At 31.0% G+C, this 12,209-nt stretch overlaps 2 protein-coding genes across 2 annotated transcripts; both read right to left on the reverse strand.

Annotated features, from left to right (window-relative positions):
* Positions 1-580: 580 nt before the first annotated feature.
* On the reverse strand, positions 581-5,688 carry LOC110824857 (D-3-phosphoglycerate dehydrogenase 2, chloroplastic-like). The gene is made up of 4 exons (XM_022055359.2): positions 4,958-5,688; positions 2,056-2,432; positions 1,869-1,979; positions 581-1,573 (listed from the first exon to the last, which is right to left on the reverse strand). The coding sequence occupies exons 1-4, from the start codon at positions 5,580-5,582 to the stop codon at positions 806-808; spliced, it is 1,881 nt and encodes a 626-aa protein (XP_021911051.1). The 5' UTR covers positions 5,583-5,688; the 3' UTR covers positions 581-805.
* Positions 5,689-10,322: 4,634 nt separating this feature from the next.
* On the reverse strand, positions 10,323-11,898 carry LOC110824461 (mitogen-activated protein kinase kinase 5-like). The gene has a single exon (XM_022055046.2). The coding sequence runs from the start codon at positions 11,613-11,615 to the stop codon at positions 10,575-10,577; it is 1,041 nt and encodes a 346-aa protein (XP_021910738.2). The 5' UTR covers positions 11,616-11,898; the 3' UTR covers positions 10,323-10,574.
* Between the last annotated feature and the right edge of the window lie 311 nt (positions 11,899-12,209).

Here is a 12,209-nt window from a genome sequence, read left to right on the forward strand (position 1 = left end):
ACTTATATCCTCTTGTGTATCTGTAGGCTAACATGTCTCTGTAGAATTCAGACAATAAAAAAAAAAAGAATTATCTATAAAAATCTTAAATATATTTTTTATTTTAAAAAACTAGGTTAATATAGAAACAAGAATTAAGAACTAATTAAAAGAGACAGAAAATAAAACATAGCTGAATGAATACAAGTTAAATGGTGAAAAAAATTATATGCACGAGGTTTTACAAGAACAGGAACAATAAACCTCCCTCCACCATCTCAAAAAGTACAATCCGTAGGCATATTGTTAAATAACAATAATGAACATTTTTTTTTTATACAGCCAACTTAATACGATTCACAATTTTAATCTTCAAGTAGAATATGGAGGGTGAAATTTTATCAAACTATATATCTCATGCTCTTTATTTCTCTACTTTTATCTCATGATTTTTTTAAAAAAAGTTAAAAGGGAATTTTCAAATTTTAAACTACAAACCCATTGATATTTTTGTGTGATTCTAAAATGCAATTACATTTTTGTTTAGAATATGATAAACCTTCAAAAAATATTGCAATTTTACTCATCATAATCACGCAAGTAAAAGAAATGAAGAATATAAACAAAAAAGTACAACAACAAGTCCTCGCAGAGTAGCATAACATTATCATCAGTAGCTGCTAAGTCACAATCAGCTTAAAACTTATTCCTAATTTTTTATTTTCTACTCTCTTGCGAAACCTATATGGATATATTACTAGAACCCATTAAAAATGATACATTTAGCGAGCAATCTAGAGCAGAATTTGTGAAAAATGATGTATATCTATAGTTTTAAAAACACAAACTCTTCAATGGCGGGTACCTTTCCAATCTTGTTAAGAGCTTCCTTCTCTGGTTCTTCATCAACACCAATTGCCATAATGGCATGTTTCCTTTGAATCGTCCTGCCGACACTCATGAAGCTGACATTAACATTGTGGTTGCCGAGTATGTTTCCAACCTGACCGATCATGCCAGGCTGATCCACTTGCTTGCACAATATGAGGTTGCCCTCCAAGCTCACATCTACTCCGAAAGATCCCACACAAGTCAAGTGAGGTATCCCATACTTGACTCTTCCTTCAATGCTTATGTCTCCATTCTCTGCAACTGCACTGGCAAACTTGGAATCCACGTTCGATATCTGCACTTTGATAGAATCAAGTGGGAACTCCGGGGAGGAGTCAATACCCATGCGTTCTTCACTTATACGAAGGCCTTTTTGCTTGGCAATGTAATCTGCATTCACCAGGTTGATGAATGAGGAGGATATTGGCTCGATGATACCTTTTGTGATCATGGCTCGCAGCAGCCTGGTGTCCAAGTCATCTGGGTCCCTTGCAGATCTATAAACTACCTTGACAGATTGGATTCCTTTACCTCCACCTACCAATTGCACGGCTAGCCTACCTAGCTTCTCGGCTAGAACAACATAAGGAGCCAATTCCGATAAAACCTCTGGAGCAACCATGGGAGCATTAACAGCTGTTGCAGATAGCTCTCCCTGCAATGCTCCTACTACAGCCTCCGCTATTTCGATGGCTACACCCTCCTGTCATATGATGTTGTTGCAATACAGTAAGTAAAGCAAACCACAGATAGAGAGAGAGAGAGAGAGAGAGAGAGAGGAAGTCTTAAATAACTGATCTAACAAATTATTTAAAGCCTTAGGCCCAAAACTTGAATAATGCACATGCATATCAAATCTTGTGGATTCCAACACTATATCTCTAACTCTGATGCCATATTAAGTAATTCATTGAACCGGATTTTTTCAAAAGCTTAAATTAATAGAGAATAATTAATCAATTATTTATATTATAACTGAAAGAGAGTAAAAACAGTACCTGCGCTTCTTTTGTGCTAGCTCCAAGATGCGGGGTGGCGATTACATTCTCATGTTGTACTAATTTACAGTCTTTAGATGGGGGCTCCTCGGTGAAAACATCTAATGCTGCCTGTTCCATTTTCATAGACGTGAAGATGGATAGAGAGACATTTATTGGAATTTAGAATAAAGAGAATTAAGAGTACCTGAGCTACAATTCCAGAAAGGAGTGCTCGGAGCAATGCATCTTCATCAATGACTCCACCCCTGGCGACATTGATAATACGAACTCCCTTCTTCATGGTTGCAAAACATTGGTCGTTGAAAATCTTGCTAGTGGATGGAGTGAGAGGCATGTGGAGAGAGATGAAGTCTGCCGCTGCGATTGCTTGTTCGAAGGACACCAAATCCACTCCAATGGCACGGGCTCTATCGGCAGGGGCATATGGGTCGTGGGCAATCACGTTCATGCCTAGCCCTTTTGCACGTCTTGCAACTTCTGATCCTACTTTTCCAAATCCCATCACTGCCAATGTCTTTCCAACCATAGACACGCCCACATACTTGTTTCTTTGCCATTTCCCTGCAACAAATTCCATCACTCCATATATCCACTACATTTCCCATGCAAGAAAATTTCTAATTCTTTTTGTTTAAAGACTATGTATTTCTATATATTTTAAAAAATATTATGTTATGCTTAATGTGTATGTGTCAATAATTATAAAATATATGTATTTCACTTTAAAAAAAAAATGTCAACTATATGAATAATTTTTGTATATTTTATATATTTTTTTAGAAATTTGTGTTATAATTAATGTGTATGCATTATCAAATTATAAAATGTATGTATTTCACTTAAAAAAAGTACTTCAACCATATGAGTAATTTCAGTCCATGAATTTATTGATGAAAACGATAAACAAAAAATAGTGATGAAGCAAGTAAATATTATGTTTAGTGAATGTGAATGATGTAATTATAGTTATTTTTTAATTATTAAATATAGTCATTATAGATGTACAAAATCTTTTGCAATAAATTTATCAATAAAATTCATGAGAAACACATGGGACCCTAAAGAGACGAATCAAACAGAGAGTAAAATAGTGGGATTTTGTCGGTGGAAAGCATCCAATCATGCTTCTCCTCCGAATTTAATTATATATTTTGGTATAAATCCAAACTACCCACCAACCCTGGCTTATAATAAAAACATGTGATTGTGATACAAATTGCATTTCCAGATCCTCCTCCACTGCTCTAATTATTCTTTCTCATCGGTTATACACAATATATATCTAGGATTACCACGAATCTACGGGAATTCAATTAACCTACTTAAGTTTAACCATGTTATATAATTAAATAGTAGAACAATTACTCCAATTAAATTCAACCATCTTAGTAATTAAATGTTAAAAATAATTGTTGATGCTTTCAAAAACAGTCACGGAATAAGAAACGGTTGACTAGATAATTGATAAAAGATAACTGTCAATTACTTCAGGATGTAAACGGATTAGTAGATTTAATAAAGTTGATCAGTTTATTTTAAATTTTTATGGTTATTTTTTAAGAAAAAATTAAAATTAACTAATTATATTTATAAAACTTTCCAAGGCGCTACTACTCTTAAAATACCTAATATTTTCTTATTCCTAAATGGGCTAATTTATAACTATTGCTCTACAATATATATGATAAATTGGTCATTTTGTAGTTGGGTTAAGTTTTTTGAGGAAAAAAAAAATTGATGATAAACTTATTTTATTATGGTATGACTCTCAATTATGAGTTTATATACATTCATTCTCTAGCATACCTATTATCTCTTATTGTGTAGCCCATAAATGGGTCATATGCGCATTTGCATTTTATAGCTACTTGGGTTTAGTCTAAGCCTACTTTCTATCTTATTTACATTTGAATAATTTAGGATACAATATTTGTGCTGTTTTTTTTTTTTTTTAACAATCCAGCACCTGTAGTTGAGTAGTCCTTATTCAGTATTAATTTCTTTACGTTCTTATTTTTTTTTCCCCTAATATTGACTTGCTTGGTTTTTAATTTTTGTATTTAGGGTTTTAGAAACTATATGCAATATTCTCTAAGAGACCAACATAGTAAATATAATAACCAGTTATCAAATGATAAGTACTAATTATTACACAACAGTACTTGAACCTAAATGAAGTCAAAACCACAATAAATGAGAACTATAATTGACTCCAAATCCCATCACAAAACTAAAGATTCAAAACAAAATAGATAATTTAACAAGTTTTAGGAAAACTTGATTTTTTTTTTTTGGTTATTTATTTTTAACTATTATGTTATGGAACTAAATGATAATCAGTAAGTATATTTCACTCTGTTTGAGATGAGTTTGAAAAAAACATAAAGGAACAGATTTTTAGGATTACTAAATATTTATATCAAAGCATGCACAAGCATATAAATATAAATGAAACTAAAAACTGAAAATAAAAAAATTAACACACCGCGTGTAGTTTTTCTTAACTTTTCTTTCTCTCACCACTACCTCCAATCTAATTTTACTACCAACAAATTCCCTCAAGATAATACTGTAAAAGACTTGAAATTACAGAAATGTTGTGTAATATCTCTTTCCAATCAAAGCAGCACTCTACTTTTAATATATAAAAAAAAAAGGGACAAAAAGTAGGATCCACCCTCCCAAAAAAATTGAAGCACCTTTTATGTGCAAATATTTAAATGTGTATTCTTCCTACTTTTATATATTCAACGAACAAAAATGATCGTGATCAATTATAGTTTATAACAGAGCATCTTAGACTAAAATATTCTTATCTCAGAAAAAGAATTATGTTAATCTTTATTTGCATACCAAATCAACAGTTTTGCTGAAATTCATTTCAAAGTTAAATGTAATTTTAATGGAATTTATGATGGCAAAAATTAATTAGTTTGAAGTCGATTCAATATGATAATATTGAAGATGAATTACTTTAAAATTTCGTATATAATCATTTTTTCGTACTCTAGAAATCTTTTTATCATTATTAGTTAAACAAAATTTAATTTCTAAAATAAATTTCATAGGGAAGAATAGAGGAATACCAGCTTTGACGGAGGCATCAGCCTGAGGGATATTTCTTGCCATTGAAGCGAGCAATGCAATGCTATGCTCCGCCGCAGCTACGGTGTTAGCCGTCGGCGCATTTACCACCAAGCAACCTAACTCCGTCGCAGCTTGCAGATCCACATTGTCAATCCCAACTCCCGCTCTTCCCACGACTTTCAGTCTCCCTTTCGCCGCCTCCATCACCTCCCGGCTCACCTTCGTCCCGCTCCTCACGATCAGCGCGTCGCACTCCGAGATCTTCGTGCATAGCTCCTCTGGTTTCAGATCGTACGCACACTCCACCTCTCCGAAGCCCCGTAACAACTCCAATCCCTTCTCTCCTAGCTTCTCCGCCACCAAAATCACCGGTCGTGTCCGTATCTCATCTTTCACCTTCTGCGGCGATTGCAGGACCGGCGATTCTGTAGTTTTCACTGCGTTCACTGTTAATACAGTCCGTTTTGAAAGATGATGAGCGGTCAACTTTCGGAAAAGCGCCGAGGATGAGTTGGTAGGGAGGAAGGGGAGACGAGATGAGGAGGAGGAGGAGGAGGAGGAGGTGGCGGAGAGGGAGGAGAAAATGGAAGAAGCAAAGAAAGAAGAAGAAGAAGAAGCAGCCATTGTTGTCTGATTGGATTTGTTTTGTGTTATGCACCTCAAAAGTTATTGGAATGGTGTGTGTATTAATAGGAAATTGAGCCCCAAGTTTTTAGAGTAACTGGAGGCAAATATGTCAACCACGCCTCTCTCGTTCGTTACTACATTTGTCCTTTTGTCTCCCCTAAATCAAACCCAAGTAAATTCAATTTCTCCAAATTAAAAATGTAAATATATTTAAATACTAAAATTATTTACTCATTTTAGGATTGTACAAAAAATAAAAATAAAAATTATCGAGAATTGTTGAATTCGATCAGAAAATAAAATAGTTTAGGTTCGGATCATCATCGCAGGCCAAATTAGTAATTTACACTATGAGTAGGTTTCAGAATTAGAAATTAAACATTAATTTTAAAATATTTGTAGTTATTTATGTTATAATTAAATTACTTTGTAGAATTGTTGAATTTGCTAACTTAATTAATCAATTAACTAAATAATTTTTTATTTGTTTCTAATCTTAATCAAATATATTAAATGTATATACATGTATGTAATTAAATTTAATTTTTCCATATATGTATGTAAATGTAATTTTTTTTTATTTTACCGTAAATACTCAACTTATTTATTCATTTACCATTTTTAAGATCATACAAAAAATATAACTAAAAATGACTGGGAGTTATTGAATTCAACCCCGAAACTCTCATCAGTTTCAGTTCTAAAATAGTTTGGGTTCGGATCATGGGGGGCCAAGTGAGTAATTTACACGAGTAAGTTTCGGATTTGAAAAATTAAAAATTAATTCTAAACCGACTTGCGTACATGTAACATTTTTAATTTTTTATTAAAAATATTTATATTATAATAAAGTTATTTTGTACAATTATTGAATTTGTTGACTTAATTAATCAAGTAACTAATTAATTTTTAATCTTAATTAATATGTTTCTAATTAATTGATTTGTGTATAACGAAATGAAATCTTAGAAAGCTAATGATGTGGATTTCACAAAACCTACCCTAAATCTAACTCACTAATGACTACCTACCCACCCTAGATCTTTGTTTAAGGAAAATTCTAATTAAAAAATAATATTATTAATATTTATTTATTTGAGTAATTTTTTTTTTCCCTTTTGATCTGCATAAGGAGTTAATTTATTTCCAAGATACTCAAATACTAACTTCATTTTAAATTATATATTTCTGATTTTTTTTTTATTATTACATTAGAAAATGTTATTGTTAGATATGTTATTTATTTAAAATATAGTCTAAAATAGTACATAATTAATTATTTCTTTACAATTTTGTATAATGTATTGAATTTTTGCTAAAAAAGAATTGTGTGTGAATATTTAATATAAGAACCAATTGCATAAAAACTTTGGTCTTATAAAAATCATTACTACTGAAGTGTAGATAATTAAAGGAAAAATTGTCAATGCCTTGTAATGTTTTCCTAAATACACAATTTTATATTTTTTATTCCAGGAAAATATATATTTAGATTATATATATTATAATTATTCACATTTCTTTTAAAGAAACTATTAAAATATTTCGTACTTATACATCGGACAATGTTATTAAATTCTGTAATAGCTAAATATTTAAATTATAAGATTCATTTATTATGATATTATCTATTAAATTAAATATTTTTTATTATGATATAAAAGTAAAAGGAAAAATATCACATATATGCATTTTGAATTGCTTTTCTTTAATGGTTATTTTTGGAAGAAAATTATTATAATTATATTATGTTGAAATACATAATTGATGTAATTATATGAAGTGCTTTTTAAAAAAAAAAAAATTTGAAATAAATTATTTTTTAAAAAAATTTATAGTAAAAATTAAGATTATATCGAACATGGATTGATAATTGTTTAGAGTTTGAGTTGATTGCCGAGGACTGTAAGATACTATTAACTTTTCACTTAAATATTTCGATAAAATGAGTTAAATGATATTATAATGAAATAACTTATTATATCACAAAAATATCGTGAAACTATTTAGATTTTTACATTCGAGAGAATTTTCTCCCAAATATTGCTGTAATGTTTTTATAATATTATTGAATGAAATAATTTTTTTTTATAAAAAATTAAGATTATATTTGTTAAATATAGGTAAATAATCCATATTTATATTGTTATTATTAAGGGTACAATTCTTTATTCTATATAGAGTAAAAAAGTATTAATTAGGATACACAATAATGAAAATATCATACACAAATATACAGTAGTAATTATAAATTTGAATGTAGGTTTTCTCGTCAAACAAATAAGAATATATTATAAATTAAAATATTATCCATTACAAGAACTTATTTTGATAATTATTAAATATTTTAAAATTAAGTAAATAATATTGATGACCTTAAATTTGAAGACATATCTGTCACATAATTAAAATATTATTACTTACAAAATTAATTTTTTATTTACTACTAAACATCCTATAATTAAATATAGAACATAAAATATATATTAGATGTCAAAAATTTAAATATATATTTTGCCAAACGTTGTCGTTTCTATTTGTCAAACGACGTCGTTTAATTTACCAAACACAAGTGGGTTTCTGTCTGAGTTGGGCCTATTTGAAGGCCCTCTGCTTTTTTCTTTTTGTGCAATTACCAAACATCTAATAATTGCAATTCAATATTTTTATAATGCAAGTATAATTTGAAAAGAAAATAAATAATTTATAAGCCCCACAATTTATACTTGTAATACTAATTTTATCCAAGTCAATTTTTATTTTTGGATATTTTCAAAACTTTTAAAGATTATTAGTAATAATAATAATATTATTATTACTATTAGTTATTATTCTTATTATTAAAATCCATCTCATAAATTTGGGGTAGCCTATTTAATTTGTTCCCCTTTTATTTTCGTTTGTGTTGTATTTCAAACCTTCATCCCCGATGCAATATAAAATATTAATCTTTAAAATTTTGTTTTTGAATGGATATAACGATTATACACTTGCACTGTTGTTACACGTGCAAATTATTATTAAAATAATTAGTTTATACCATATAGTAGGTGTTTTATATCTTCTTATCATATACTATTTCATCCAATTTTTTTTTTTTTTTTAAATAGACCAGTTTAATATTAAAACTGTTAAAAATTAATGTACAAATTATAATTTATTTTATTTATTAATTTAAATTAAAATAAAATTTATTTTTAATTATATTTAGAATATATTTTAATTTTTAAACATCATATTATTAGTAAAAATTTATTTTTTAAAAGATTTGATTAATGTTTATTTTTTTAGATTATATTAGATTATTTTAAAAAAAATTAAATTCGATGTAAATTTATTTAAAGACACTTTGAATTATTAATTTGAGAGTGAATGAAATCAATAAAAATTTAATTTTTTTTTTCTCAAGAGCAATAATAACTTTTTTTTTTTTATACTTTAAATAATAATAAAAATAAAAATATTAATTTACATAGTTTGTCTGTTGCCTTATGCCCCTTTAATTGTAATAGTACTCCGATAGTTGATCATTGTTATGCAATGAAAAGATATACGTATGTACATATATATATATATATTGACCAAAACAATAACCAGTCAAAACAAATTAGGTAGGTAGCTAATGTTTAACACATTTTTTAAAAATATTTTTTGAATATCTTTTCCACATAAATACTAAAAAAATATATACATATAGTAATATCTTTATATACTTAAAAGGCAATATAAAAAAAAAAAATAACACATATTATATGTTTATATATACTAAAAAATAGTAGGGAAAAAACACTACATATAAATAAAACCAATGCCACATTTGGGCCGGTGACATTGATTTACAAAGTCATAAATATATAAGATGCAACTTTATTATCTTGCAATACAATGTCGAAAGTAGTTCCCACCATACTAATATATGGATATAACTTTATAGAGTAATTATAAGATGTTCTAATGGTATGGATGTGTTGAAATTTGTATTCATAGCTTAAATATATAACTCACAAACCAACTACTTTTGGAGTACTTTGTAGTTTAGTCTGTGTTAAAATTTAATAAAAGAGCTAGTAACCACATATTTCTTTTATTATCACTAAATTTAAAGGTTTAGTTTAACGTAAATATTTAAGGATTTTGACAAATGAAATCAGTTCTAGAAAGTTACTAAATTTATATCCTCCTTATGTTAGATGCACATTCTGGTACTATTTTAAGGTTTTTTTCTTTTTATAAACTTATATTGTTATCTTTTTGTATAACTAGTTCTTATATTTTCAACTTATCAATACTATAATAACGTACATTTAATTAGATATCTTATTGTATTTTTATTATTACAAAGTTTTGTTTTTGTTTTAAATACAATTAATTACACAATTCATTCACTACAATTAAACTATGTAAATGAAAGAATCAAAGCTGTTAGAACTAAAAAAAAAAATTAAACAATGTAGTTAATATCTAATCAAAAAGAAAACCAACAATTAAGGTTAAAAAAATTATAATGAAATTAAAACTCACATTTCACAAATCAAAGTTCTAGAATTTTACTCAAAATGGTTAATAAAATTGTACTCCATGCAATCTAGTAATACAAAAAGTACTTAATCTTTCATTTCCAACACAAAAATACCATTAAATGCATAGGCTGAAAACCCTGAAATCAATAACCAAATCCAATCCATGGCAAGAAGTTAACAGAAATAGGAAATGTCAAAGCTTGTTGATTTAGAAACAGGACAGAAATGGCAAAATTTTTCATAGATCTAACAATCCAATACACCCCAGAACTTGGGTGATTAACAAACAAAGCTCAGAGATTAAAGAATCTACAATCTACTCCATGTATATGATCAAACAGTTCGTACCTGAGATTAGTAGAAACTCCTCTTCCCTTTTTGCTAATCAACATTATCCATTTTCTCCCACCTCGATATGAAAAATTACAACAGAATCACCATGAAAATTAAACAGTAACCAAGATTAACATTACGAAGATGGAAGAATAGGTTTCGGAGGTGGCAGCAGTTGATGTAAATTCTGACCCCCCGGGCTTCCCCTCATGATAAATGGATGCTGCAGCAATTGCTGAGCCGTCCACCTCCTTGCCGGATCTCTCTGCAAGCAACAAGCGATGAAGTGACGGAAATCATTCGACGCCGTCGGCGGAGCCTCCGGCGGCTGCGACATACAAATCGCACACATCAAGCTCGCCCAGTCGCCTTGCCTTCCTACGGCAAATGGGAATCGTCCCAAATAGAACTCCAATATGCTCACCCCCAGACTCCATATATCTCCCGCATACCCATCGTACTGGCCGTGATTCAAATCTGTATTGATCCTCTCCGGACTCATGTAAGCTATGGTCCCAACCGATGAATTGCAAGGATCCATGGTCTGCGCTAAAATCCTGCTCACCCCAAAATCTGCAATCTTAACCTTCTTGCCGGAGTTAATCAGAAGATTCGACGGCTTGATATCTCTATGAACGATATGGCGTCGGTGAAGATAAGCCAGCCCGTTGAGGATCTGGCGGGCGAGATCCGAAAGATGAGTCTCGTGGTAGATGTGAGTTCCTTCAAGAGATCCGCCATCCATGAACTCCAACAGAACCTGGATTTCTCCGTTGTGATCGTACATATCGTGGCACTTGACCACGTTCTGATGGTCCACATCCCGGAGGATCTCGATCTCGCGGCAGATCTGCCGGCGAACGGAGTCCTCGTGATTCCCGTAAATCACCTTGAGCGCATAGAGTCGGGACGTAGGGCGATGAACCACCTTATAGACGGTACCACCGGTGCCGCTGCCGATTCGATTGAGCCGGTCGAGTTCCGAGAAGCTGAGCGGGTGGTTTTGATGGTGACTCGTTGAAGGTGCAGAGTTGGTGTTGTTGGAAGGAGGGAGCGGGAGAGGAACGGCGAGAGATGGGTCGCGTTGGGGCAGCGGTAGAGTTAGGTCAGGTCGGCGCCGTGGACGGCTGCGATTGGAGGTGGCGGCGGTTCCGGGAGGTGACTGAATCGGTCTCATGACTTTTCTGCTCTCGATTCTTGTTTATTTGTTTTATTCTGTGCAATCCCTTGTGAAGTAAACGGGTTTTATGTATTTATGAAATTTCTCTGCAAGGAATTGAGAAAGAAGAAGAGTCAATGAAGATGATAAGAGCAAGTCATCGTCAAAGGACTAGGAGCTACAAGTGGTTCCATTCAAAACCAGAAGATTCTTGGAAGAAGGAGAGGATGAAGAAGACGACGAAGAAGAAGAAGAAGGAAAGAGAGAGGAGGAAAGTAAGACATTACGATAATATTGGTTTCGAGATTTGAGGGGAGGAGGTTGCAATCAGAACTACCCTACATAATGAAAAAAAGGCCAAAAATGAGATCACGCGCTGACCACGAGCGTGTCTTCACGCACCAATCAGAATCAGAATATGACCTCCGACACATGTGGGAACTGATGGCTCCGCGGCTTCACACATCGGATATCTCGTGGGAAATTTAACACCATCCTTCGGTTCCGCACTGTAATTTTTTTTTTTTTTAAACATTAAATATTTAAATTAAATTACACGGAAATTTCTAAATATTCAAATAATTAGAATTACATATATTGATTCCACCGAAT

Source organism: Carica papaya, chromosome 5, assembly GCF_054855325.1.
Source record: "Carica papaya isolate Zhongbai chromosome 5, ASM5485532v1, whole genome shotgun sequence".
Classification (NCBI taxonomy): Eukaryota; Viridiplantae; Streptophyta; class Magnoliopsida; order Brassicales; family Caricaceae; genus Carica; species Carica papaya.

Excerpts from the sequence above, each read along its gene's own strand:
- LOC110824857 (XM_022055359.2), bottom strand. The coding sequence starts at position 5,582 with ATGGCTGCTTCTTCTTCTTCTTCTTTCTTTGCTTCTTCCATTTTCTCC. Across the intron at positions 2,433-4,957 it reads TGATGCCTCCGTCAAAGCTG|GGAAATGGCAAAGAAACAAG; the intron begins GTATTCCTCTAT and ends AATTTGTTGCAG. Across the intron at positions 1,574-1,868 it reads CTAGCACAAAAGAAGCGCAG|GAGGGTGTAGCCATCGAAAT; the intron begins GTACTGTTTTTA and ends ATCATATGACAG.
- LOC110824461 (XM_022055046.2), bottom strand. The coding sequence starts at position 11,615 with ATGAGACCGATTCAGTCACCTCCCGGAACCGCCGCCACCTCCAATCGC.